Source organism: Bos javanicus, chromosome 18 (assembly GCF_032452875.1).
Source record: "Bos javanicus breed banteng chromosome 18, ARS-OSU_banteng_1.0, whole genome shotgun sequence".
NCBI classification, from domain to species: Eukaryota; Metazoa; Chordata; class Mammalia; order Artiodactyla; family Bovidae; genus Bos; species Bos javanicus.
The window spans coordinates 43266039-43292508 of record NC_083885.1 but is presented as its reverse complement, the minus strand read 5'-3'; the positions used below and the strand labels follow the sequence as shown (position 1 = coordinate 43292508).

At 49.9% G+C, this 26470-nt stretch overlaps 1 protein-coding gene across 2 annotated transcripts in view; it reads left to right on the top strand.

Moving 5' to 3' along the window:
- ANKRD27 (ankyrin repeat domain 27) overlaps positions 1-26470 on the top strand; it is a 62138-nt gene that overhangs the window by 18401 nt on the left and 17267 nt on the right. For both annotated transcript variants that reach the window (XM_061387889.1, XM_061387890.1), the window contains exons 3-22: positions 1114-1224; positions 3071-3227; positions 3942-4096; positions 4581-4640; positions 5977-6030; positions 6132-6197; positions 6285-6361; positions 7189-7310; positions 8361-8439; positions 9094-9223; positions 13889-13981; positions 15397-15524; positions 16026-16108; positions 17016-17131; positions 18245-18337; positions 20116-20313; positions 22153-22212; positions 22295-22414; positions 23521-23565; positions 25993-26115. In XM_061387889.1, coding sequence (XP_061243873.1) covers positions 1114-1224; positions 3071-3227; positions 3942-4096; positions 4581-4640; positions 5977-6030; positions 6132-6197; positions 6285-6361; positions 7189-7310; positions 8361-8439; positions 9094-9223; positions 13889-13981; positions 15397-15524; positions 16026-16108; positions 17016-17131; positions 18245-18337; positions 20116-20313; positions 22153-22212; positions 22295-22414; positions 23521-23565; positions 25993-26115 — 2070 coding nt within the window. The remainder of the gene's footprint in view (positions 1-1113; positions 1225-3070; positions 3228-3941; positions 4097-4580; positions 4641-5976; positions 6031-6131; positions 6198-6284; positions 6362-7188; positions 7311-8360; positions 8440-9093; positions 9224-13888; positions 13982-15396; positions 15525-16025; positions 16109-17015; positions 17132-18244; positions 18338-20115; positions 20314-22152; positions 22213-22294; positions 22415-23520; positions 23566-25992; positions 26116-26470) is intronic.

The window sequence follows — 26470 nt, the reverse complement described above, 5'->3', positions numbered from 1 at the left end:
TGCTCTGAGGACTTGGTGTGCCCCTGTCCCTCGTGGGGAGAGAGGCCATGCTGCTCTTTCTGACCTACCTAGGGAAGCTCCTGATGACAGCTGCTCTAAGGCCCCAGAGTTTCATGGTGTCTTTGCAGAGGGAACTCCAGCAGGGACTGGGCTGTGTTCCTAGCACTGGCCTCCAGGAGGCCTCAGGACAGGGCAGTGATGGGTGTGGGTGGCAGGAGTTTAAGACATGGCTCTGCCACTCTCTCTGTACCCTAGGACAAGTTGCTGAACTCCCTTGAGCCTTAGTTTCCTTGTCTGTATGATGGGGACAGTGCAGAAGCCCCTTGTCTTGTTCCAGCGGCTTCAGGAGTCGGGGCCCTGGTCAGGGGCCCACCTGGTCGACCCCCTTGGTCGTCTTCTTCCAGGTGCACTTGAGAGCCTCCTCTTAAATGTGAGTCCCTGGGCCACGCACAGATGCGTGGATGCCAGGGCACTTTCCTTTGCTGCACTGAGCAGAGAGGCTGGAATCAGGTCAACGTGGTGGCCACGGTGGGACCAAAATTCACGTTTCAGGTTGAACCTGCTCCAAAGACAGAGTCTGGCACCTGAAATATCCCTGGTGGAGGTGGCAGCCTGAGCTAGGAAACTGTATTTCTGTGGCTGGTACAACCAACTGATCACAATTGGGCTTAAAAAAAGCATAGAAAAAAGATGGGAAGGAAACTGTCCTCAATGTGCTGTGTTTATCGTGAAGGTGGTGGGGTTATGTGTCATCTTTTAGTTTCACTTTTCTGTACCCTTCAAACCTTTCTTCACTTGGAATCGTTCCTGAGCCTGCTGAGGACAAAGTCGCCACCTGGGGTAGCTCTGGGGAGGGGCCCAGCGGGGTGGGACCGAGGCCCCCCCACCTCCATTGCCCTCACCCCTGAGATCCTGGATGGATGAGACGTCCATCCAGGCTTCCATCACAGCGACAAGAGATTAGCTGCTGCTGCTTTGACCTGTAACCCCAGGGGTTGTCTGCCTGCAGGTCTCCACTGCAATTCCAGCTGGAGCATCTTTGGATACATCCCGTTCCGCTGAAGTTGTAAACAACACATCTGTTTAGTATTCACCTTAATTTTTTTTTTCCAGGTGTTAGTACCCTGCAAAGGAAGCCTGTCAACCAGAATTCAGTCTACTTGTCAGTTTGAGTCCTATATTTTGATTCCAGTGGAAGAACACTTTCAGACCTTAGATGGAAAGGTATTCTTTCATTTCCTCCGGGTCACCTAGGACCACTCACTCAGCGTCTGAGAGTTCGGGAGGGGAGGGAATCCTGCTGCTCACCCTTTCTTGTCCGTGTTACCTGGTGGCTTTGACACCACAACAGCCCTGCTGCCTTTGAGTGAAGAGCCATCAGGAGAGCAGGGTCCTGGCTGTGGCCTGGAGTTGGAGGTGGTGCTGGTCACATCTCCCTTAGCCCATGAGGCTTCTGCCAGGGAACTGGGGAGTCGCTGGGACACTTCCTCAGAGAGGCCCTGTCAGAGCAAGCTGTTTATCCCTGTGCCCTTGGGATCAGAGATGAATTTCTAATCTTTTAAGAAACCTGTAGGGTGAGATGGTCAGATGGCATCACTGACTCAATGGACATGAGTTGGAGCAAACTCCAGGAGATAGTGAAGGACAGGGAAGCCTGGCGTGCTGCTGTTCATGGGGTCGCAGAGTTGGACACTACTTAGTGACTGAACAACAGCAATGACACAGGAAGTTTTAACCTATAGAAAGTTCCAGTAATGTACAGAGAGCATTCACATAGCTTTCTCTCCAGACTGGTCAGCTGTTTGCATTTTTGGCCACATCTGTTTCATCTCCCCACCCCCATCTATCTATCTTTCTATCTGTTAACACACACACATATTGTTACTTTTTTCTGAACCTTTTTCACAAAGAGTGAGAATAAGTTGCAGACACCCTGTCCCTTGGGCTTCAAAACAATGTGTATCTCATATAATTCAGCACAGTGATCATACTCAGAAAATTTCAGGTTGGCAGAATACTCTTCTCCAACATACTGTCCTTAAATAAACTGTGCTAACTGTAATACCCTTTTAGAGCAAAAAAGACCTTTTTTTAAGATTCAGGATCATGCAACATATTCAGTTTTTATCTTTTTAGTTTCTTTCTTATGGAACGATTCTCAGCCTGTGTCTTTGATGACATTGACATTTTTGTCTTCCTTTGTAAACTCTCCCTCAGTGTGGGTTTCTTTGATGTTTGCCTTGGTTAGATCACAGCTAAGCGTTTTCAGTTAGAATGCCTACTGGAGGGTGCTTTATCTCAGTACTTTGTGTCCGGAGGTATGTGACGTCTGTCTGTCTCATGGTTGATGTTAACTTTGGGGCAGGCATTTTCTTGTTTGTTTTTTTAAGTGGAAGCAGATAGTTTCTGAGAGGGGTAAGTTCCGTCCCTGGTCAGGAATGGCTGTGGTCCCCAGCCTACCCACAGTCAGCAGTGGGGGCCCACACTGGTTTAGCCGGGGCTTGTGGGTGCTTGGGGAGGGACAGGAGGTGGGTACAGTGTGCCAGCGTGGGAGAGGGGAGTCTGCAGTCCTGCCGCCCCTGGCAGGCTGCTGTTTTCCTGCAGGGTTCTGCTCACCACAGCTGTGCATCAGTTTACTTGTTCACTTCCCAAATCCATCAGAACAGAAGCACCAGGCTCATCGTGGCACCCCAGCCACGGCCAGAGTGATGAGCCAAGGAGGGGTGCAGCGAGCATCCTCCGACCCCTCTGGGTCATCTGGGTCATTCTGATCTCTTATTCAGAGAGGAGAACCTTCTTTTTCTTTTTCCAGCGAACACAGGCTTTCTTCTTCTCTAAGGAACAGCTTAATGCTTTTCTGTTGTGACATATGAAATTGGTCAGGGTATTATGTAGCCACCATAACAGGGTGAACAAGGAGGAAAGAAGATTGAAGTATTGCTGCCCTCCTGAAAACCACACTGGGGGAGAGGTGGGTAGGTGGGTGGGGTGAAGCGCCTGATGGCGGCCAGGCTGAGAGGGGCTGGTGGTCACAGCGGCTGCTGGTGCAGTGACCTGTCTCTTGTTCTAGGATGTCTTTATCCAAGGAAACAGGATTAAACTAGGAGCTGGTTTCGCCTGTCTTCTCTCAGTGCCCATTCTTTTTGAAGAAACTTTCTACAATGAGAAAGAAGAAAGTTTCAGCATACTGTGCATAGCCCATCCTTTGGAAAAGAGAGAGAGTTCAGGTATTCTGGGAGAAAACCCCTTTCTCCTGACTGGGAGAAACCTGCTTGCGGAACTTCCTCCTGACACAGCGGTTATGAACATCTCATAAGATATTCAGGAGCCCATGAGAAACCTGCATAACTGCTTACAAGAATTCCCCCTGGAACATAGATCGGAAAGTCATCTTGAGCCAGCGTGATGTGGGTGAGGCCACATCACATGCGGCTCCATGTGACCTCAGTGGGAATGTCACGCCCTGGAGCTGTGCAAAACGGCAGCCCTGGCTTTGTCTCTGGGCCTCAGCTTCAGGACTGTCTTTTATGGCATTGTTAGTCACGGAGCCCCACTGCCGTGCCTCTCTGAGATCTCATTATTTTCAACAGATAATATAATTCTTCGGTGCTCCAAGAAAATTTAGATAATGATGTACCAAATGCTGTCCGAGGTCTTATTGTCAAGAATCAGGGCTTCATCACCAGAACCTCCCAGGCCATGCCTGTGATCCCGGAGAGTTCAGGTTTTTGTCCCAGGAAAGGGCTTCAAGAGGGCCAGGCTCCCTGGACCCCCACCTGGGCCACTGTTGGGTGATGTCTTGAAATAAGCTTATCCCTCTCCTCCTGTGGTAGATGGTGACCCAGGAGCTGGCGGAGCAGGGCAAAGGGTTGTGGGACTTCTTTTCTTCAGGAAACAGCAATGGCTTCAGCCAGCCTGACCTGCTTGTCTCTTTTTTTCAGAAGAGCCTTCGACATCCTCAGATTCTTTTTCCCTGAAAACAATCGAAGATGTGAGAGAATTTTTGGGAAGACACGCGGAGAGATTTGACAGGAACATCACCTCTTTCCAGCGAACGTTCAGAGAGTGTGAACGGAAGAGCCTCCGTCATCACATAGTCAGTAGCTGAGCCCTGCTTTGCCATAGGCATGCCCTGCTCAGAGCGCCAGGATCACTCTGCCACTTTGCTGCCGCCTCTGTTGGCAACGTTTACATATCTGAAGCGAACATTTAAACGTCCAACAAAATGTTGGATTCCGTTTAAATGTTTCTTGTTACCTAAAAAAGTAATAAGCACAGTAGAAAACCTGAAAAGTCACAGAGAAGTATCACGATGAATATTGTTATCATCTGTGTTAACCCTAAGGGGAATTTTTTTTCCTACTCTTAATGCATAGACACCCCCCAAAAAATTGGAAAAAAAAATCACATACTTAATTAAAAAAAAAAATCACATACTTAGTTTGATAAGCTTGCATTAGGACTTAAGAGCTTTTTGCCCAGGAAATCCACTTTGTGAGATATTCTCTTGGCTGCATCCTGGGTTCAGTGTCGTGGCCTCAGATTCTGAGGATGGCCTCTCTCTGCTCTGTATTCCGCAGGACTCCGTGAATGCTCTCTACACCAAATGCCTCCAGCAGCTGCTGAGGGACTCCCACCTGGTAAGCAGCATGGCCTGCAAAAGAGAGACTTGCCAGAAAGAGAAAGACAAATACCATACAATGTCAACTATACGTGGAATCTGAAGTATGATATGAACGAACTTATCTACGGAACAGAAACAGACTCACAGACACAGAGAACAGATTTGTGGTTGCCAGGGAGGAGAGGGCTGGGGGAGGGGTGGAGGGGGAGGATGGGGAGGGATGGAGGGGGAGGATGGGGAGGGATGGAGGGGGAGGATGGGGAGGGATGGTGGGGGAGGTTGGGGGAGCGATGGTGGGGGAGGTTGGGGGAGAGATGGAGGGGGAGGTTGTTAGAGGGATGGTGGTGGAGGTTGGGGGAGAGGTGGAGGGGGAGGTTGGGAGAGGGATGGTGGTGGAGGTTGAGGGAGAGATGGAGGGGGAGGTTGGGAGAGGGATGGTGGGGGAGGTTGGGGGAGAGATGGTGGTGGAGGTTGGGGGAGAGATGGAGGGGGAGGTTGTTAGAGGGATGGTGGTGGAGGTTGGGGGGGGATGGAGGGGGAGGTTGGGAGAGGGATGGAGGGGGAGGTTGGAGGAGGGATGGAGGGGGAGGTTGGGGGAGGGATGGAGGGGGAGGTTGTTAGAGGGATGGTGGTAGAGGTTGGGGGAGAGATGGAGGGGGAGGTTGGGAGAGGGATGGAGGGGGAGGTTGGGGGAAAGGGATGGAGGGGGAGGTTGGGGGAGGGATGGAGAGGGAGGTTGGGAGAGGGATGGAGGGGGAGGTTGGGGTTAGCAGTTGTAAACTACGACATATAGACAGGATAAACAACCAAGTCCTACTGTATAGCACAGAGAACTCCATTCCATATGCTATGACGGACTGCCCTGGTGCTCCAGTAGCTGAGACTCCGTGCTCCCAGTGCAGGGGCCTGGGTTTGATCACTGATCAGGGAACTAGATCCCACACGCTGCAACTAAGAGTTTGCGTGCCACAGTTAAAGATCCCAAGTGCCTCAACTAAGACCCTGTGCAGCCAAATAAATAAATGCATATTTTTTTAAAAAATCCTTTGATGAACCATAATGAAAAAGAATATCATGGGAAAGAATGGCTATATAATGGAAAAGAACATAGAAAAGAAAAAGAGTATAGGAAAAAAATCTTTTCATAATGAAAAAGAATATAGAAAAAAGAATGTGTGTGTATATATATGTATATGTATGTGTATAACTGAATCACTTTGCTGTCCAGCAGAAATTAATACTGTAAATCAACTATACTTCAATTAAGAAAACAAAACCAAAACCAAAACAGAGACGTGTGGTTTGGCCCAGGCCAGTCCACGCTCTGTAACTGTCCTCTCCTTGTCCTCCAGAAAGTGCTCGCCAAGCAGGAGGCCCAGATGAACCTGATGAAGCAGGCGGTAGAGGTAAGGGCCCTGGGAAGTGAGGGGCGAGGAGGTCCAGGGCCGGGGCCTCCTCTGCTGCCCACTTTCCCACACACACACTCTTGAACCTGTTGACCTCACAGATGTATGTCCAGCATGATATTTACGACCTGATATTCAAGTACGTGGGCACCATGGAGGCAGCAGAGGTAGGTTCTGTGTCATCACCATGCAGGACGGAAGCCGCGTTCTAAGCCTTTTCAGACATTTGAAGCTTCATTAAAATCTCTCGTTAGGATGCTGCCTTTAACAAAATCACGAGGAGCCTTCAAGATCTTCAGCAGAAGGATATCGGTGTGAAACCTGAGTTCAGGTAAGGGTTTACACTGCAGCGTTGGCGTCCTTGGAGCCTGGGCCGCTGTGTCCGAGAAGCGGGACCCTCAGTAGCAGCATCAGCTCTAGGTGACGTGGTTCAGACTGGAGCAGGGCAGTTATTTGTGACCAAAGATAAAGGCTTAAAGTTGGTAGATGAGTGTTTCAGAGCTGGCACATTGCTGCACCCAACTTCCAGCGTGCCAGTGGGTGGGAGCCGGAGGAGGTGGGGTCGTGCACAGCTGGTCTCTGGGTGGGCGTGCAGCTCACCCAGGTGGGCCTTGCACACTGACATCTCTCATCACCTGCTGGTCTGAGGGACCCCTGCCTTAGGGGCACCTCCTTTTGATTTTGTTTCTTTCTCTTTTTTTTTGGCTGCAGCTTGAGGCTTGCAGAATCCCAGTTTCCCGATCAGGGATTGTACCCTCACCCCACCCTGCAGTGGAAGCGTGGAGTCCCGTGCCCTGGACTGCCAGAAAATTCTCTGGAGCCCCTCCTTTTGAGTTGTATCCTGATGAAAGGATACAAAAATGTCTAATCTCTTTGTCTAATTTTTCCCCCCCTTTGGCCTATTTCACTCTGAAGCTAAGGATTGTTGATTTCTTTTTCCCCCTAATTTTTTGGTGCAGCTACATCACCTGGCAGCCTGCTCGAGACCTTGAAAGCTGCTGGGTTTTGCTGCTGTCTCAGATTACTTCTGAGTGTCTATTTCTGTTTGCCGTTACTTATGGTTTGCTGTGAGAAATGTAAATCTGAGGTTTGTGATTACCAAGAAGGAGGGCCTTCACACCGTGGTCTTATATGGTCATGTCCCAAATCACTTTGCAGCTTCAACATACCTCGAGCAAAGAGGGAGCTGGCTCAGCTGAACAGGTGCACGTCCCCGCAGCAGAAGCTGGCTTGTTTGCGGAAGGTGGTGCAGCTGATCACCCAGTCTCCCAGCCAGAGAGGTGTGTGCTCAGGGAAGGGGCTGGCAGGGCGGTGGCTGCAAAAGTCCAGATGCAAACATCTGTTGGGGAGCAGTGCCATCTTAAAGGGCCACAGAGATGGGCTGATGTGTAATAAAGTATTCCCGTATGAGCACCCCAGAGCCTGTTCTGCAGAGTGGGTGCCTAGTAATGGGGGTAGGGGGTAGTGGGGTAGGTTAGGCATCTTTAGGTAAGGAAATGCTGGTGGAGAAGCAGTGGTCTCAAAAACAAGCTAAGCTAGTGATGGGTACAGGGGAGTTTAACTGTTAGGTTGTTCTAATTTTGTATACTTAAAATTTTCCATTATTAAAAGTAAAAACTAAAAATTAATGAGAAGGCAGATCTTTGTGGGCCAGTAGGGATGCTCTTCAAAGTGTATTAAATCAAATGAACAGGAGTGTGTACAGTATACTTCCAGGACACTGCACAAAGGGGGTGGCTCTATACCCATATATGTATACAGGGGGGTGATCATAGCCTCTCTTGGAATGATACATGGGAACCAACAGAAGTGGCTTCTGGGGAGGAAGTCTGGGCGGCATGGATGGGAGAGCCATGCATGGTCTGCTCTTTTGCACCATTTGGAATTTTAAATGTGTGACTGGATTACTTAAACAAAATTTCAATGAGAAGTTGCCCATCAGCCCTGGACTCTGCAGTGTATAAAATGGCAATGATCTCAGGAGGAAAGAGGCTTCTGGCAGTGATCCTGGCACACCTTCGAGTCGTATCCACCATCACCGACTTGCCTGGGCTCTTTCCCTGTCCTGGGATTGCTGGGGACAGGTAGCAAGGGGTGGTCTGCTTGGAGCTTGCTGTTTTCTGCACATGTTCTCAGGAGGCATTCATTTCCTCCTGGAGTCTGACATCTATTCAGGACACTAGAAAGGAAATTGTGCGATTGAATTTCTCCCCGATGTGTCATCTTCCCGGATTGTGGTTTTGTGGGTTGGACGGTGGTGGGGAGTTGATAACGCCTGTCAGTCCATTTGCGTCCCAGGATGGCCCTGAATGTGTGTTTCCCGCTTGCAGTTAACTTGGAGACCATGTGTGCTGATGATCTGCTGTCAGTCCTGTTGTATTTGCTTGTGAAAACAGAGATCCCTAATTGGTAATATTTTTTTTTGTTAAAATAACTTTTTTCAAAATGGCAGCACTGCACTGGGGTGGTTCTGGTGTCACTCTAGACGCTGAGCGCCCTGTAGGAGCCAGGTACCTGCCCTGCAAGGGCATCTGTCACTCCACCTGCAGGTGGGGAAAGTGAGGCCCAGAGATCTTACGTTTCTCTCTGGAACGTGTGGCCAGTCAGCAGCTGAGAGGCAAGTGAGCTCCAGTTCTGTCTGGCTCCAAAGCCCATCCTTTTCTCACAGAAACCCAAATTCACCATAGAAAAAATCAGCTTCCTAAAAATTAGCTCATTGCAGGAAAGTAAGAAGCGACTTTACGTCTTTTGCCTTTTTTTTTTTTTAATATGTATTTATTTGGTGGTACTCGGTCATAGTTGCAGCATGTGGGATCTAGGTTAGTTTCCTGACCAGTGATGAAACCCCGGCTACCTGCATTGGGAGCAAAAGGTCTTAGCCACTGGACCGCCAGGGGAGTCCCAATTATTTCCCTAATTGCACTCAATCTAAATAAAGATCCCAGGGGAAGCAGCCTTAGCTCCCCAGAGCTGACCGACTTTGTGACCAAGCCAATAGCATCATTTCTACCAAAGCGTTAATGGGGGTATATAGCAATTAAACTGTTTTCTTCCTTTTATTAGGATGGCAAACTTGAGTTACATCAAAAACTTCAGATTTAGCAGCTCAGCCAAAGATGAACTGGGATACTGCCTGACCTCAATCGAGGCTGCAATCGAATATATTCGGCAGGGAAGCCTCTCTGTTAAGCCAGTAAGAGCTCCCTCCTGTCCTGCCCTTTCTCTGTGGGTGCCATGGTGTGTGCGGCGGGATTCTCAGGGTGGTGTGGAGGAGGAGGATCAGAGATGCTCTCCCAAGAAAATGGGGCCTCAGCCATTTAAAAACTGCCTGGCAGACTGAACACGAAGCAGTCGGTAGGTTGTGAAAGTTGGCAGGTCATCCTTGGCTCTCACTTCATTGATCTCCTGCTTCATTAATCCTGGTCATCCTCGAATGCACACAGGCAGAAGGGGGCACCAGAAGCGGTGAATTAGGGTACCCTGATCATGCTGGGCAAGAGATGAGATTAATAATGTCTGCAGTTTTAAGGACTCAGCGGCCCTATTGTAATTTCCTTGGTTCGTTGATGAACTTAGACTGGCAGAGGCGATTATATTCCCACGAGAACTGAGAGGCTTAAACCAAGATTTCACTGCTGATTTACTTCGCATTATACCCACCACCAAAACGTGAGAGTACTCACAGAAATTGCAGAATTGAAATCAATCGAATGGAGAGATTTCTGTATTAAAAACCCAGAGCCCCAAGGATTGAACATTCACACTCAATCTTAATGCCCCCCTGATGTTGGAAGCTCCCCAAAGTAAATGACAAGTTGAAACATCTGAAAAAGAACATAAGGCTGTTCAAATGGGGACACTTGGGTACAAGCAATTCCATGAATTCATTCACTGTTAACATGTTTATGTATTTTCCAGTCTTTTTCCTTGCCATGTATATCTTACATAATTGAAATGATATTGTAGATAACATTGCATACTGTTTCTTTCTCCAGAAAGGATAGTTTTCTTTTTTTTTCTGATTAGAAAACTAATATTTGCTTATAAGTAATAATGGCACCCCACTCCAGTACTCTTGCCTGGAGGGTCCCATGGATGGAGGAGCCTGGAAGGCTGCAGTCCACGGGGTTGCTAAGAGTCGGACACGACTGAGCGACTTCACTTTCACTTTTCACTTTCATGCATTGGAGAAGGAAATGGCAACCCACTCCAGTGTTCTTGCCTGGAGAATCCCAGGGACAGGGGAGCCTGGTGGGCTGCCGTCTATGGGGTCGCAGAGAGTCGGACACGACTGAAGTGACTTAGCAGTAGCAGTAATATTTGATATTTAAAAAGTTGCAGTGAAGACAGCAAAAGCCTCCTATAAGCACACTAGCTGCGAATGACTTTTATTAACATTTTGGTAGATGTCTTTTTCTGTGCTTACACAATTATATTTTTAACCAAAATTTGAGTTTCTGCTGCACTTGTTGGCACATAGCCCGACTATCCTGGTACTTGCTGAAGAATTAAGTTCTGCTCTTGTCTGGGTTTGATTTGATCACCCATACACATATACAGGAGCTTTCCAGGTGGCTCAGTGGTAAAGAATCCCCCTGCCAATGCAGGAGACACAGGTTCAATTCCTAGGTCAGGAATATCCCATGAAGGAGAAAATGGTAACCCACTCCAGTATTCTTGCCTGGGAAAATCCCATGGACAGAGGAGTCTGGTGAGCTACAGTCCAAAGGGTCGCAAAGAATCAGACATGACTGAGCCTGAATATAAGCACACACACAGGTAAAATTAGAGGCTGTGCAAGAGTTGGACATAACTGAAGCAACTTAGCATGCATGCATCTCATCTCCGATGGGTCTTGTGCGACTCTCAAGAAAAGTTGCTTCTAATTCGGGCGAAACCATTAACATTCAGAATGTACATGTGGTGTACACAGGCGCCTCTGCATACACACGTGTCCACAGAGTCAGAAATGCCGCTCACTTCCAGAGCTGGGCAGTGAGATGTCCCAGGTTGAATCGTCTGCTGTGAGGTTCCAGGAACGCACGTTGTTCCCATGGTGCCTGCCTGGGGAGGTTTTCCATCACAGCCCTGCCCTTCTGGTCCTTTCCCTCTGATTGCTCTCCTCTCCTGGACCCACTGCCCTGCAGAGGCCTCGCCTCGTGCTCCTCGATGGGGTCTCGTCACCTGGAGGGAGGCACCCACCTCTTGAAGGTGCTCCTGTCCCCTTGCTGCCCGCTTCCTGTCCCGCAGCCATCCTGCTATCTCGCTTCCCGTGACGTGTAGGCAGGATCGCCAGCCCTTGAAGCCCTTTGGCCAGAGAATAAAGAGGTGGTTGACCGGACACCATTGCTCAGCTTCTCACACCTGCTTTGCCTTCAGAAAATGTTCCAAGTGGGATCAGGGGAGTATGTGAGGGGGCACCTGTCGTGCTGGTGTGTGTTGGGGTCTAGCCCTTGGACAAGTCTGTCTCTCTGAGCCTCTGTCCTTTCTCCTGTCTACACTGGGGAGCATGTTGCATATTTCACCCCTGCAGGATGGTTGTGAGGATCAAATGAGATTTTTTTTTTTTTAAATACTTATTTATTTTAGTTTGGTTGGGCTGGGTCTTAGTTGTGGCACGCCGGATCTTCAGTCTTCATTGCTCTGAGTCTTAGCCAATAGACCAGCAGGGAGGTCCTTAAATGGGATATTTGAAAGTGCCTTTTCAACGTATGAAGTGATAATTGATGCACTTCCTTGCTCTCGCAACACTCCTCATCTGGATGTCCCCGTTTCCTGATTCTCTGGTGTATTCTGTGTGGATCGCCCCAAGGCTGGCTGTTAACTTGGATGGGCAAGGTGGGTACACAGCCCAGTGTGCCCCTCTGGTCTGGGCTGTCAGACCAGCTGGTCCTGCCTTCCCGGGAGAAGGCTTGTCGATACCCCCAGACTTGGGACAAGGTTGCATCATCTTCATGGCCAGCCATGGAGCCCGACCCTTGGGTCTTGAGGGGATCAGACCTGAGAGCTGCCTGCCTTTACCTGTATGGACAGAGCAGGCGTTGCAGCTCACCTGTCGTGTGTGATGTCAGCGTTGGGATTTCGTCTGCGGTGTTGTCTCTGCCTTGGTGCAGTTCCATCTAGAAGTGTGTGAGGTCACAGCTGCTCGGTCGTGATATTTCCTGGGGAAAGAGCCCAGGTGTATCTCTAAACAGCAGGTGAGGTCTCTGAAAAGCATTAAGTGTTTCTAAATCAAATAATGTTTTCCTATTGACTATATATACTTTAATGTAGTTTCACGGAAATTTTCTTCCCAAGACATAATCCTTGTTGAGATGACTATAAACATTCTTTAAGTATGTTCATTAGTGAAGGCTTGAACTTCTGGAAAATAATCATTACTGGGGTGACTTTTACCTTTGTGGACAGAAAAAAAATGGGACAGAACCCAAATAGTATTTCCACCCTTCTCTGCTCCAGCTTTGCAGGCTTTGGCTCACTCCTGCTTTACTGGGCTTCCAATAAATAGGGTTTACCCTTTTCCCAAATTGGTCTTAGCTGATATGTGATCTCTTCTGGTCATTCTTCCCTGAAGATTCAATCTTAGAAGATCTATCTCTTTTCATCACTGCCCTGTAAATAGTCACCCCAAGTGGAGGAAAGAGCCCCAGATTTACCTGAGCAATAAGATCTTTGATGTTTCTCTGACCCTGAGCTGCTCAGCTGTAAATCACTGAATAAAACAGTCGACAGAGGTTTATGCAGCAGATGTCAACGGGAGCAAAGGCGGCTATAATGCTGAGGGGTTGTTGTCTGCCAACACAACCCTGTGAGGGCGGCTGGTGTGAGGGGCCCTGATTGGCAGTGGACCCCAGAAGTGTTGGCAGCTTTATTTTTAACCAGACCACCTATGTCAGAACTTAGGGGGCCACAGAGAGCTGATCCCATCATTTTCTCAGGGTTTGGTGAGCTCTGGCAGCAGCTGGCTGAGAACAACTCTTTCCATCTTCCGCCAGCATTCTTTCCAAGGAAGTTAATTTGTCATCAGAAAATGTAGTCACAGGTGCTTAAGTGAGCATTGAGTGTCTCTAGAAATGACTTCATAAAGTAAGAATATTTGTTTGGATTTTTGTATCTAGGTAAAAATAATCTGCACAATGAAGTTTATTCGTTGGGGTAGACTTTGTTGGACTTTGGGCCAAGGGGCCGTGTTGTCTGATGTATGTTCAAGATGCACAGCCCTTCTCTCTGTTGCTGAGACGCGTAGACCAGCCTGTCGAATGGTTCTCCTGTCTGTGTGTGCTCAGTCGCTCAGTCGTGTCCGACTCTTTGCGACCCCATGGGCTGTAACCTGCCAGATTCCTCTGTCCATGGGATTCTCCAGGCAAGAATACTGGAATGGGTTGCCATTTCCTCCTCCAGGTCTCCTGTCTGTGGGCCCACATACAACGCAGGGGACAGAGCTCGGCAGGCATTAGGAGAGATACTGTGAGACGGGGGAGGCCAGGACAACCTAGGTTGCCTTGGAGATGATAGTGCTGTGTGCATGCCACATTCCACACTTAGAGATGCTACATTCTACACACACACACACACACACACACACACACACTCACTCACACACACAGCCAGTACACTACCCACCTCCCACATCCCTGCTGGGTATTTGTTGTCAGAGCCCCGCTTCCTGGAGAGGTAAACGGGGAGCCCCTCTTCCAGCCTGATGAGGGTCTGCTGTGCGGCTGAGTGGGGGCAGGGAGAGGCACCGCCGGGCCCGCTCTGTGGGAGATAGCACCGATCGTCCCGGGTCCTCTGTTCTCAAGGCCCTGCACTGCAGCTCATGACGTGTGAGAACATGGCTTATCGGCTTTTCCTGCAGGAGTCGGAGGGATTTGGTGACAGACTGTTCCTTAAGCAGAGAATGAGCTTACTGTCTCAGCTGACCTCAACGCCCATCGACTGCCTGTTTCAGGTAAGATACGGGAGGTCCCGAGGGTGCAGATGTGTGAGAAGTGCTCCGTCTTTTATTTTTTAATATATATTTATTTTTGTTTATTTGGCTGCTGCTGGGTCTTAGTTTCAGCATGTGGGATCTAGTTCCCGACCGGGGATCAGACCTGGGCCCCCTGCATTGGGAGTCTTAGCCACCGGACCACCAGGGAAGTCCCAGGAGCTCTCCGTCTTTCCTCGCCTCTTGAGTCTCTGTAGAATCCATCAGGGTGGTTTGCATGGTTCAACACAGAAGTCCATTTTGTGCTCAAGGAGGCGCTAGGGATGCTGGGGTCTCATGGGATCAGTTTGCTGCCCGTCTTCTCTGATGTGAGCTGTGCTGCAGCCCTGCTGGATTGGGCCCCTGTGAGTGGAACCCTCTGCCTGGCTGTCCTCCTCTCTCCATTCAGCGAAACATAGCTTGTTCTTCACCGTCTGCTCAGTGGCACCTCACTGGCAGCTCTGCCAGAATCAGTGCCTCTTCTCAGCTCCAGCAACCTGTGTGATAGACACCTGTGTGCCCGCGCTGGGCTGGGAACACAGCACCTGCTGGTGGTTAGACCCCCAGGCAGTGCAGGAGGCTCCCTCCTCGGATCTGATGTACCACGGGGAGGCTGGCGAGGTGCCCTGGGAGGCAGTCATCAGGAGGCCACCAGCCAGAGTGGGTTCCATGAGCTCTGCGCCCCAGAAAGTCTCACTCCACATAGGAAACATATCCAGGAGTCACAGAGGTGAGCCCTGCAGTTGGCAGGGGTCTCCTACTAATTGCAGCTCTTTTGAAAGCCAAGGCTCTATTAGATTGTAAGACAATTGTAATCTAAAAGAAGGGTCAGAGTCTGCGCCAACCCTCAGGGTGGATTGTCCCCCCTTTGCCTGTTGCTCTGGAACTTTTGTCAGACTGTCGTTGTTTTAGTTATGGAAAAATCCTAACATTTGCAAAAGTAGAAGAGAGTAGTATGATGAACGAACCTCCATGTAGCCATCTCCCTAATCTTGTTTCATTTCTATCCCCTGGCCCCACTTTCGCCATCCATCTAAATCATTTTGAAACAAGTCCCAGAGAACAAGTCATTTCATCCATCCACACATTGATGGGCTTCCCTGGTGGCTCAGATGGTAAAGAATCTCTGCAGTGCAGGAGATCTGGGTTCAATCCCTGGGTTGGGAAGGTCCCCTGGAGGAGGGCGTGGCAACCCACTCCAGTATTCTTGCCTGGAGAATCCCCATGGACAGAGGAGCCTGGCAGGCTACAATCCCTGGGGTCACAAAGAGTCAGGCACAAGTGAGCTACTAAGTACACACACATAGATATATGTTTCTGTAAGGATGCTTCAAAAATTCACAGTTTAGAGAACGAATCGTTCCGTCGTATCAACAGTGTTTTTGATGTCACTTTAGCACATTGCATCAGGTAACCAGAAGGAAGTGGAGAGACTTCTGAGTCAGGAAGACCAAGATAAAGATGCCGTCCAAAAGATGTGTCACCCTCTGTGTTTCTGTGATGACTGTGAGAAACTTGTCTCTGGGTAAGAGGGCCCCGCAGCACCGGGAAGGGGGAGACTCGGGGCCTGGGTGGAACTTTCCCCCTCGTTTGCTGTGCAATTTGGAATCAGAAACTTATCCTTGCTGCACTCTGCTGCTTCTGCTGTAAACTGGAGATGGTAACCTCCGCCTCTTTGGAGAATCAGATGAAATAAAAATATTTAGCACCCTCCTGGGCTGCTTAACCTGGGGAGGCGGGCAGAGGGCCTGCCCCTACCTCGGAAAGTGGGTTTTCGGATGGAGGACTGTCAGCTCCTCCCCACAACCTTTTCGGTCTCCTCTTATCTTTATCGGGCTCTTTGGCTGGGTGTCAAAGGCTGGAGGGCTGGGTGTGGGGAGGGTCCCAGCGGAAGCCATGGTTGATGCTCTCCGGGTCGCTGTAGAGGAGACCCAACTTGGATCACACCGGAGGTCTGTCTTCTGGTCCCAGGGCCCCAGCATGTCCTTACCTCGGTCTATTTCTCTGTATCCTCTTTCCCTTTTAGGAGGCTGAATGACCCCTCAGTTGTCACTCCATTCTCCAGAGACGACAGGGGTCACACACCGCTCCATGTGGCTGCCCTCTGTGGTATGTGGTCCAGCCTCTGTGCTCTCAGGGCAAAGGGATGGGGGCCAAGGGTGCCCCAGCAGAGCGTGGATGCTGGGGGAGGCGGTGTGGGGTGGTGGCAGGGATTGTATCACAGGCCCCCCACCCTGGGACCTTCATGTGCTGTCCCTGGGCTGGAAGAGCATGTGTCTGGGCTGTGTGGATGCCTGACACTGCTCTGGGCTGGTGTCCAGCCAGGGAAGGCTTGAATCTGAACTATGAGACTGAATTAAGGTTCTTATATTCCTGTTAAAAAAAATAACTTTACTATCTTTAATTTATTTTTTATTCTATATTCTTTTCCATCATGATTTATCATAGGATACTGAATTTAGTTCTCTGTCTTTTAAAGTGCACAAATAAAAGTGCACATTCAAGGTAGAAAACACAACATCTGTAAACTCCTGCATCCTGCAGTCGTCTAAAGATTGTTTTGATCCATGACTGAAATGTCACCATGCTTGAGTGTGTGTGTATATAAAAGATATGATATTGTGGGGCTCACACGGTCTGTGGGGAGCTTTTTTCCACTAGGAGATATGTAAGAACATTTCTCCATGTCAGTTTTTTTTTTCGTGGTTGCACGGTATTCCACCCTTGAAGTGATGCACCCTGGACTCTTCTGTGGGCATCTAAGGCTCTTTTCTCCTCCCTTCTGTGGCTGCCGCAGGGGTGTTAGGTGGGGGTGGGGCCGAACTCCCTCCAGAGGGGAAGCATCACCCCAGGGTGTCCAGAGACTGCAGCGTGTGACTTGATGTTAGCTCTGGTTCCCCCCACACAGAAAGATACCTCCTGGCATGTCTCGTGCCAGCAGATGAGAGGGTGAAATAAAGCCGTGGCTTCGCTCACTGGTTTCAGAAAGCCCACCCTTTTCCCTTCTGTTCTGCAGGGCAGGCGTCCCTCATCGACCTCCTGGTTTCCAAGGGCGCGGTGGTAAACGCCACGGACTACCACGGCTCCACCCCGCTCCACCTTGCGTGTCAGAAGGGCTATCAGAGCGTGACGGTGAGCAGCTGGGCTCTGCTCGAGGCCTTGCAGGGCTGGCCTCTCCTCTGCTCCACGTGGCTCTGTGAGGTCACGGCAAGCCTGGGGTCTCTGGCGCCTCCCCCAGAGTCTGCTGGGCCAAAGCTGTTAGGTGTAGATTAGAAACGTCACGGTAATCCGTGGTAAGACAGGCACCCCCCCAGATACTAGAAATATTTTAGATAGAGCCCCAACATGGATTTTCCCTTAGATTTAATACCTATGGTGAGAAGACAGTCCAGAAACTGGAAAGCAAAATTGTTTTGCCAGTCACTGATGTTTCGATTTCAGATGAAGTTGTTCGGTACATAAAGTGCCTCCGTTCCTGCTAGTGATTGATGGGGGTTGTTTTTCTTTTTTAAAAAGTTTTTATTGGAGTATAGTTGATTTATAATGTTGTGTTAGTTTCAGCAAAGTGAATCAGTTATGCATATATCCACTCTTTTTTTTCTTTTTAATGATCTCTAAACTTTTTTGCAGGAAAGATGCATGATACTTTTTTTGCTTTCATTTTTCAAATTTTTTCAATGTTTTTGTGTAGTTGAAGTATAGTTGATTTACCATGCATAAGTTGCAGATGCACAGCAAAGTGATTCGGTTATATGTATGTGTGTGTAGGTAGTGTATTTACAGTGTACAATCTTTTTTTTACCTTTTTAATTTAAATTTTTTTAGGCCAGTATATGTCTGACAATGCATACAAGTCTCAGCGCCCTGGGGTTGTGGGGAGCTGACCTTCACTGACTTATTAAGCACCAGGCCCAGGGCCAAGTACTTTTGTTTTTTGTAACTTTTTCTTTATTTTCTGGCCACGGCATGCAGGATCTTGACCAGGGATTGAACCCAAGCCCCTTTCAGCGGAAATGTGTTGTCCTAACCACTGGACCACCAGGGAAATCCCTATAGTATATATTCTTTTTCAGATTGGTTTCCATTATAGGGCTGATCTAATTGTAATTGTAATGTAAGTAGATAAGGTTGAAAGTGGAGACTGGGCAACAACCCCCTGTAAGACCCCAGGCCGTGCTCCCCGAGGGCTGCAGCCTGCCCTGCCGTGCTCACTGGCGCTCACTGCTCTCTCCTCTCCCTTGGAAGCTGCTGCTGATGCACTACAAAGCCAGTGCCGAAGTGCAAGACAACAACGGTAACACCCCTCTGCACCTGGCCTGCACCTACGGCCACGAGGACGTAAGTGGTCCTTGCTGTCCCCAGGGAGGGGCCTTACCCTTTCTCACTGGAGGAGAAATGTGGATTTCACATTTGTTGCCTGTTGTATTTTATGTTGACAATTATTGGAACATTTGGTGTATTATTTTTTTAATTAAAAAATGTAAAAGCATATTACAGATGCTATATTGAAATAACAGAAATCTGAAAAGTAACTGCCCATTGTCTTTTCCTGAAATCTTATGCATCCTCCCTGCTGCCATCTGCTTCTTGCCTTTGTTCGTACTCAGTCTTTACATTTTGTATTTTTGTGGTAATATCAAGGGATTTTACCATTTCCATTTTCGCTTAATATTTAACTGTGTATTTGTTTTTTTTCCCTAACCACTCTCTCCCTTGCTTCTCTCCATGGTGAAATATAGGTAGATTTATACAGACAAAGGGCCAGGTGGTTGAGGAGTGAAAATGAAATCATACTGTACACATGTTTAAAAAATATATTTATTCTTATTTGGCTGCATTGGGTCTTTGTGATGTACGGGATCTTTTGTTGCCATTCGACGGTGGCATGTAGGATGGCTCAGCAAGCAAAGAATCTGCCTGGAGTGCAGGAGACACAGAAGATAAGGATTTGATCCCTGGGTCGGCAGGATCCCCTGGAGAAGGAAATGGCAATCCGCTCTAGTATTCTTGCCTGGGAAATCCCATGGAGAGAGAAGCCTGGTGGGCTACAGTCCATGGGGTCGCAAAGAGTCAGACATGACTGAGCAACTAAGCACAGACATGCATACAATGTGGGATCTTAGTTCCCTGACCAGGGATCGAACCTGCATCCCCTGCATTGGAAGGCAGGCTCTTAACCACTGGACCACCAGGGAAGTCCCCCTGACATATTTTTATGCAGCTTATTTTCCTAACTTACTATATTGTGGACATCCTATAGGTCGATCAATGTAGATCTAGCCCATTCTGTAATCATTACACAATAATCCGTCGTGTGTATTGTGTCAGGGTCCCTGAGGCCACTCCCCAGTTCAGTGACTCACTGGGAAGGCTCACGGGACTCAGCGTCCAGTTGCTTCACAGCTCTGTTGTAGTGGAAGGACACAGAGCAAAACCAGCCAAGGGGAGGGTCCAAGGATAAAGCCTGGAGGAAACCAGGTACAGGCTTCCAAGAGTTGCTCCCTATGGAGTCACTCAGGACACACTTATTCCTCGGGCAGCGTAACAACACATGCACAGTGTTCTCCACCAGAAGCTCATTAGGGACTCAGTGCTCAAGATTTTGCTTGGAGGCTGGTAGTGTGAACCATATCTGCCTAGCATCTTTCAAATTCCATACTCCCAGAAGAACAGCAGGTGTTCAGCATAAACCATTGTTGGACAAACAGTTTAGGCCCAGTGAGCCCATCTTATCTATCAGTCAGGGCACTGTGAGAACGGTCCTCATATCCAAGCTCCCAAGGAACTTGGCCAGTCCAGGGCCAGACTTGCAGGTTGGCCTCTCACGGGATGAGTAGGCCTCTCAGACCTACTCTGGGAACTCCTTTCTACACATGATATGCGACAATTTATATTCAGCCATTCCAGTTGATTGGCAGTTGGGTTCTTAAAAAATAAAAATGATGTGTCCTGATCAGGTTACCTGGAACCCTGGAGGTGTAACATTCTATTACTGCATGTTTGCTTAGCAGATGGCACCTAGATCGAGTCGGGATACGGGCTGAGGCTGCAGGGTGCACAGATCTGCCGGGGCCTGGCCTGTGAGCTCACGGGGGCCTCTCCCATTCTGTTCGCAGTGCGTGAAGGCTCTGGTCTACTTTGACGTGCAGGCCTGCAGACTGGACATCGGTAACGAGAAGGGAGACACCCCCCTGCACATCGCTGCCCGCTGGGGTTACCAGGGCATCATCGAGACCTTGTTGCAGAATGGGGCGTCCACAGAGATTCAGAACAGGCTGAAGGAAACGCCCCTCAAGTGTGCGTTAAACTCAAAGGTAGTGTTTTTCCTCTCAGAGCAACAGTATGATTAAAAAAAATATCACCATCCGCAGGTCAGGTCTCTGCTGTGCTGTTCAAACTGCATTGGTCCCCAAGGCTAGCATTGGTGCATACCCGCTGTGCTGCGTACCACACCTGGTTGTTAATGAGGTTCATGCAGTCATATTATTTTCCATCTTAGTAGGAGTTTTTCTCAGTGTCCTACCAAGAGCTGCTCCTGCAGAGTTTGCCTCTGAGGGCTGTTGGCTTGTGAGCAGATAGAGTGAGAGGAGATGGGGCGGTGGGTCCGGCTAGGGAGAGCAGGGGCGGGGCATGGAGACAGCAGCGTCAGCTCTGTTCCCTGTTCCTGTACCCTCAGCGCCTAAAACCTTATTCTGAGTCGGCCAGCTCTGGATGTCATTGGGTATAGTTTCCTCCATAAATGATTTGTTAATGAACTACTATCCTCTCCTGCCAGTAACTTCTGATTACACGTAGTTTGGGGCCACATGCCATGCAGTGCTCACTTGCAAGTGGGTCGGGAATGGGGGGGGTCCTTCCAGAGGCCAGGCCTGTATGCCTTGTGGCAGCAACCCTGTTGAAGGGATGCCCACAGAGAAGCGTTTGACCAACGAGCCGGGGGAGCACAGGGCCACCTGCCATGGCCATCCATGGTCCTGATGTCCAGACCAGCCTGGCTGGTGGCTTGCACAGGTGATTCTGTTTCCATGCAGGTCTCCAGATGTCTCTCTCTGCACAGGCCCTACTTTTGCCTCTTGATGTTTTATCATTCCCAGCCCTCATCTAGGGAGTTCTTTTAGTTCCTTCCTGTCTTCTAGGAGTACCGGTTTTTGTTTTTAAACCACTTTATTGAGGTATGAGTGACATACAGAAAGCTCCTCAGATGGTAATAAGTCTGCCTGCATTGCGGGAGACCTGAGTTCAATCCCTGGGTTGGGAAGATCCCCCGGAGAAGGAAATGGCAACCCACTCCAGTGTTCTTGCCTGGAAAATCCCATGGATGGAGGAGTCTGGTGGGCTATAGTCCATAGGGTCACAAAGAGTTGGACACGACTGAGCAATTTCACTTTCAGTTTCATTGAGGTATGCGTGACATACAGAAAGCTGTACACATTTAGCATATGCAACGTGATGGGTTTGGAGATAAGTCCACGCCCATGAGACCAGCACCACAGTCTGTGCTGTAAACAGATGCATCACCTCCAGATGTTTCCACTCCCGTGCCCTCTTTGTCTATTGTGTGTGTGATAAGGGCACAATGTAAGACCTAGTTTTTGGAGTTTTCTGAGCCAAGTTTTCAGAGGTTTAAATCCCTGCTCCTGGCCCCGGGGAGGGGAGCAGGCTCAGCTGCCCATGCCCTCACGGGGTCTCAGCTTTGCAGCAGCCAGAACTGGGGGACTGGGTGAGGCCACCCTTGGCTGGAGATGCCCATGAGGGGCTGAGGGCACCTCTGTCCTCGAGCTTCTCCCAAAGGCCCTTCCAGAAGGAGATCTGCAGACAGAAGAAGCAGACGGCCGTCCTGTCCGACTCTGAGCTGCCCCGACTTGAGGCCCATGGCTGCCAGTGGAAAGGCCGTGTTTTAGGCCTGTGGACAGCCAGCCCAGGCTGGACCAGGCAGCCTCTGAGGCCCCTCTGTGCCTGGGTTCCCTTGTTCCCCGAGCCCATTAATGGGGAGACCGGCTCCTCCTGTTGGACTTAGTGTGAACCCGAGTAGGTTTCCGCCCGCTGTGGGCCTGGCTGGGCTGTGTGCCCTCCCGAGGAGGTGGGGAGCACCATACAGGTGATGAGACTTCGGTGACTCATCTCAGGACTCATCTGTGTCCCCTTCGTCCTAGATTCTGTCCATCATGGAAGCCCACCATCTGTCCTTCGAGAGGAGGCAGAAGTCTTCAGAGGTAAGACGGCAGGGCTGCACTCATCGGCCCTGTTGCGACCAGCCTCTGTCTGGCCCTCACCCCCTCTCTTGCCGGGCTGTAGGTGTCTGTGCAGGCCCCTCAGTGCTCCATGGACTCCATCAGCCAGGGCTCCTCCACCTCCAGCTTCTCCTCCGTGTCGCTGAACTCCAGGCAAGACGACCCCAAGAAGGACTACAGAGAGGTGAGGCCCCCAGACGGGAGGGTGGAGGGGGCCTGTGTTCTGGGGGCCACTTAGAGCCCCGGCCTGACGGGCCATGCCACGCCCTTGGGGGAAGCCCAGCCTCCTCCTCCTCGCCCTTCATGGACACACGTGCTTAAGTGTCTGTGTGTGTGTGTATGCGAGTGGGTGTGTGTGATGGGAGGGGGAGTATTCTAAGAAGCCTACAGGTAGAGTCACCTGTAGGTCCACTGCTTTAAGATTATTTTACAAAGCACTTTCTCTGCCCTTCCCTCCCGCTCTGTCAGCACACTTATTAACTTGGTGTGTCATTCCTGACTTCCTGCTGAGTTTATGGAGATAGTTACGTGTCCTCTCGCACTACTTTTTATAAAAGCTGACTTATACCCTGTTTTTTGTTTTTTTTTTTTCTGTCTAACTTACCTTAGAGCTTGTCCAGAGTCAGCCCACAGAGCAGACCATGGCATGGATATGCCCCAGTTCCTCCCCTGTGGTTGGGGAGCCCTCACTGACCCCACCCCGGGGCCCCTCCACCCCTTCCACCCCTAGCTCAATGCAGAACCACAGCGAAGAAAAGCCTAGAGACATGCTCCAGGGCCTACCACAGGCCGGGAGTGGATCCATGAGCTTTAACCTCATGGTATCCTAGCTGGTGGATAACGAGAGCTGAACAGATGCAGGTCTGACGGGTGGTCGCCCTCTTAGGAAGCACTTGGGCTCCAGGTGGCTGGTGTCCCCCTGTGCCACACAAGTGGCAGGTCATCTTATAGGCCTTATGTGGAAGGTGCCCTGTGCGAACAACTTCGGGGGTGTGTTTGAAAGATACTGAATGAAATCAAGAGACGGGAAAGCTACTAGGTCTTCAGAATGCTCTTTTTTTTGTTTGTTTTTCTAATAATAACATGAATTTCACCTTTATTTATTCTTTTTGACCATGAGGCTTCTGGGAGCTTAATTTTCAGACCAGGGATTGAATCCAGGCCCCCAGCAGTGGAAACACTGAGTTCTACCCACTGGACCACTAGGGAATGCCCAGAATGTGATTTGTATTGTTTCTAGTCTTACCATATTCTTATCTTTTCCCTTACATTCTTTTTCCTTTTATTAAGGTAGAAAAACTTTTAAGAGCTGTTGCTGATGGAGACCTGGAAATGGTGAGTTTTGTTTATTAATTAATAGTTTATTTTTTAGAAAGATTTAGGTTCATAGCAAAATTGAGCAGGAAGTACAGACAGAGTTCCTATATCCTATCTCCAAACACATACAACCTCCATAAAAATGGTGAGTTTTTAGAAGTGAATTTCAAACGGCTTGCTCTCAGCTGAAGCAGCTGTGCCTGTGTTTGGTCTCCAGGTGAGTTAGGAGCTGTGGGGGGTCTTTGTTCACGTTCACGCAGAAGGGGTGCATTTCATGAGTGATGGTGATGGGATGGGACGTACCCCCCAACAAGTAACGAGGCAGGTGGGATAAAGCCTCAGAGGAAGCCTGCCCCCGCCTTTTAGACATTCATATTCCAGGAGGGTGGCGATGCTGGCAAGAGGGCCGGATCCCACTAGCCGGGAGCAAGGTGAACAGATTGGGTAGGGGATGGGTAGAGGTGGCGAAGGGGAGGACAGAGCACAGAGGGCCTTGGTGTGGCCCTGCAAGGAGCTGTGGGCAGTGTGGCATCCTGGTCAGGAGGCTGAGTCCCAGGCTCGGAGCTGAAAGGACCCACAACAAGCAAGTGTCCAGATGAGACGGCGCTAAGGTGTGCGTCCTAACCCTTCCTGTCAGGCGACGGGGAACAGCTGTGATGAGATCACTGGAGACACTCATGGGCAGTCCCCCTGGCTTATCTGAGGCTTCCTGAAAGGAATTTGTTCTGTCTTCCACTTTATTTTTTAAAAATTAAAAAAAAATTTTTTTTTTTTTAATTTAGTTGGCTACAACGGGTCTTAGATGCAGCATGCGGGATCTCTAGTCGTGGCCTGTGGGATCTAGTTTCCTGACCAGGAATTAAACCGAGGCCCCCTGAGTTGGGAGGAAGGAATCTGAGCCACTGGACCAGGGAAGTCCCCTGACTTCCACTTTAAAAAGAGTAAATTAGCCCTTACCAGATTTGGAGCCTTGAGTGGATCGGGTTTACAAGAGCGCTTTTAAGAGTCATGTTTCAAGAGTGCTTCTCAAGGATGATGGAGTTTGGGGTGGTGGACAGAATTTCCTGGGATTTGATTAGCACAGTCTCTGGGAGTATATGGAGTCTGAACATAGTTATCAGTGTCTTAGCCTCTGCCCAGAGCCCACTGTGAACCCCCAGCCTGACTCACAGCTCCTCTCATGGGAGGATCTGGGGTATGGATCTGGCTGGTGCCGGCTGCTGCCCTCTCGAGACCAGCCCCAGGGAAGTCAGCGTTCTTTAGGGAAGCCAAGGAGGAGTTTCTCAGGCTCCTATGAGTGTAGAGAAGAGACCGACCCTTCTGTGTCATGACACATCTGCTTTCATCCTGTGGGCGGGCGAGGGGGTGGGGCCACTCACGGAGGAGCTGAGCAGAGGCAGGCTGCCCGGTGCCCGGTGCCCGGTGGTCACCACCCAAACCCATCCACACACGACACAGCCCCCATCCCACAGCCTGAGGCCACCGCCCTCAGCCCCCTTCCCCCATCGTATGTCTTCTAACCACCGCCAAGAGGAATTGCCCTGAGTCCAGTCTGTCCCAGCCAGCTTGGGAGGTGAGGCCCCGGGGTCAGGTGAGGCCTTCGGCCTGGATGGAATATTTGCTGTCAGCAGTGTGGAGGGGCCCTGGAGGGGGGGTGTTTGGAGGGGCATGGGATCTTCCTGGGGCCCTCTGTCACCCCTTGCAGGCATTTGCTGGCTTCCCCAGGGCTCAGAACCAGGCCTGGAAATGTATTTGTGTTTTCTCACATTTAATATCCCAGAAACTGGCCTTTACTGGAACATAAATTTGACCTGTTAGGGGTCTTTCCAGTGCTTTCGCCTGTGGGCTACAGCATTAAGGTGGAAGGGATGCTTGTGAAGTCAGAGAGCCTGTGTTTAGGTTCTGGCCACCACTTCCTCATCATGTGGTCTTGAACAAGTTGTTGGCCCCTTGGAGTGAGTCTGCTCCCTGATAAGATGAGACAGACTGCTTGTCGAAGGAGGACAATTAGATAACATAAGAGGACGTAACATAAGAGGAGGTGCTCACGAGATGCTCTAGGACCAGGGCTTTAAAGCTGTCACCCTGAAGCAGCACCACGCTGCCCCTTTCTAAGACAGAAGAGAAGAATCTAATGCAATCTGCAGAAATGGTAGCTCCATCTCTCTGTCACCACTAAAAGGATTTAGAAAGGCCTGAGCACAGGAGACCCTGGAGTCCTCAAGAAAGAGCACCATCATGTGTAAGTTACTTTCGTGGTGGTGGAGACGTAGGTCCTGATTTGGGAACATTTATGTGTGTGTGTGGATGTGTGTGCATATGGTGTGTGTGTGGTGTGTGTGTAGGACACTGTATGTGTGTGTGTGTGTATGCAGGACACCATAGCTTGTACAGGAGCTGAGGATGGGTTTTCAGTCCGCATTTCTCCTCACTGCCTGACACCAGGTGCGTTACCTGTTGGAGTGGACGGAGGAGGACCTGGATGAAGCAGAAGATGCTGTTGGGGCGGTGGATCTTGAGTTCTGTCACCCCTTGTGCCAGTGCCCCAAGTGTGCTCCAGCTCAAAAGGTTTGGCGTCTCTTCTGTTGGAAGGTGGGGGCGGGAGTAGGCGGCCAGTTCTTCTTTTTCCCTTTAGGAAAGTCGTCGCCTTCTCAGCCAGCTAAGGCCGAGTGGCTGGCTGTAAGGGGAAAGTGGACACGCATGCAGGATCAGCTTGGGCTGCCTGCCTTCTGAACGCGCAAGTCAGGGCACAGGGCCACGCACAAGGGTTTAGTGTTTCAGCGGTTCTCAGGGCCCCTGAATCACAAGGCAGGAGCTTATGAACAGACACACACCAAGGGGCTGTGTCCGTGTGGCCGTGGTCCCCTGGGGAGGCTGCAGGCGACATCAGCTGCCCTCTGCCGTGGCTCATGTTGGTGCACCC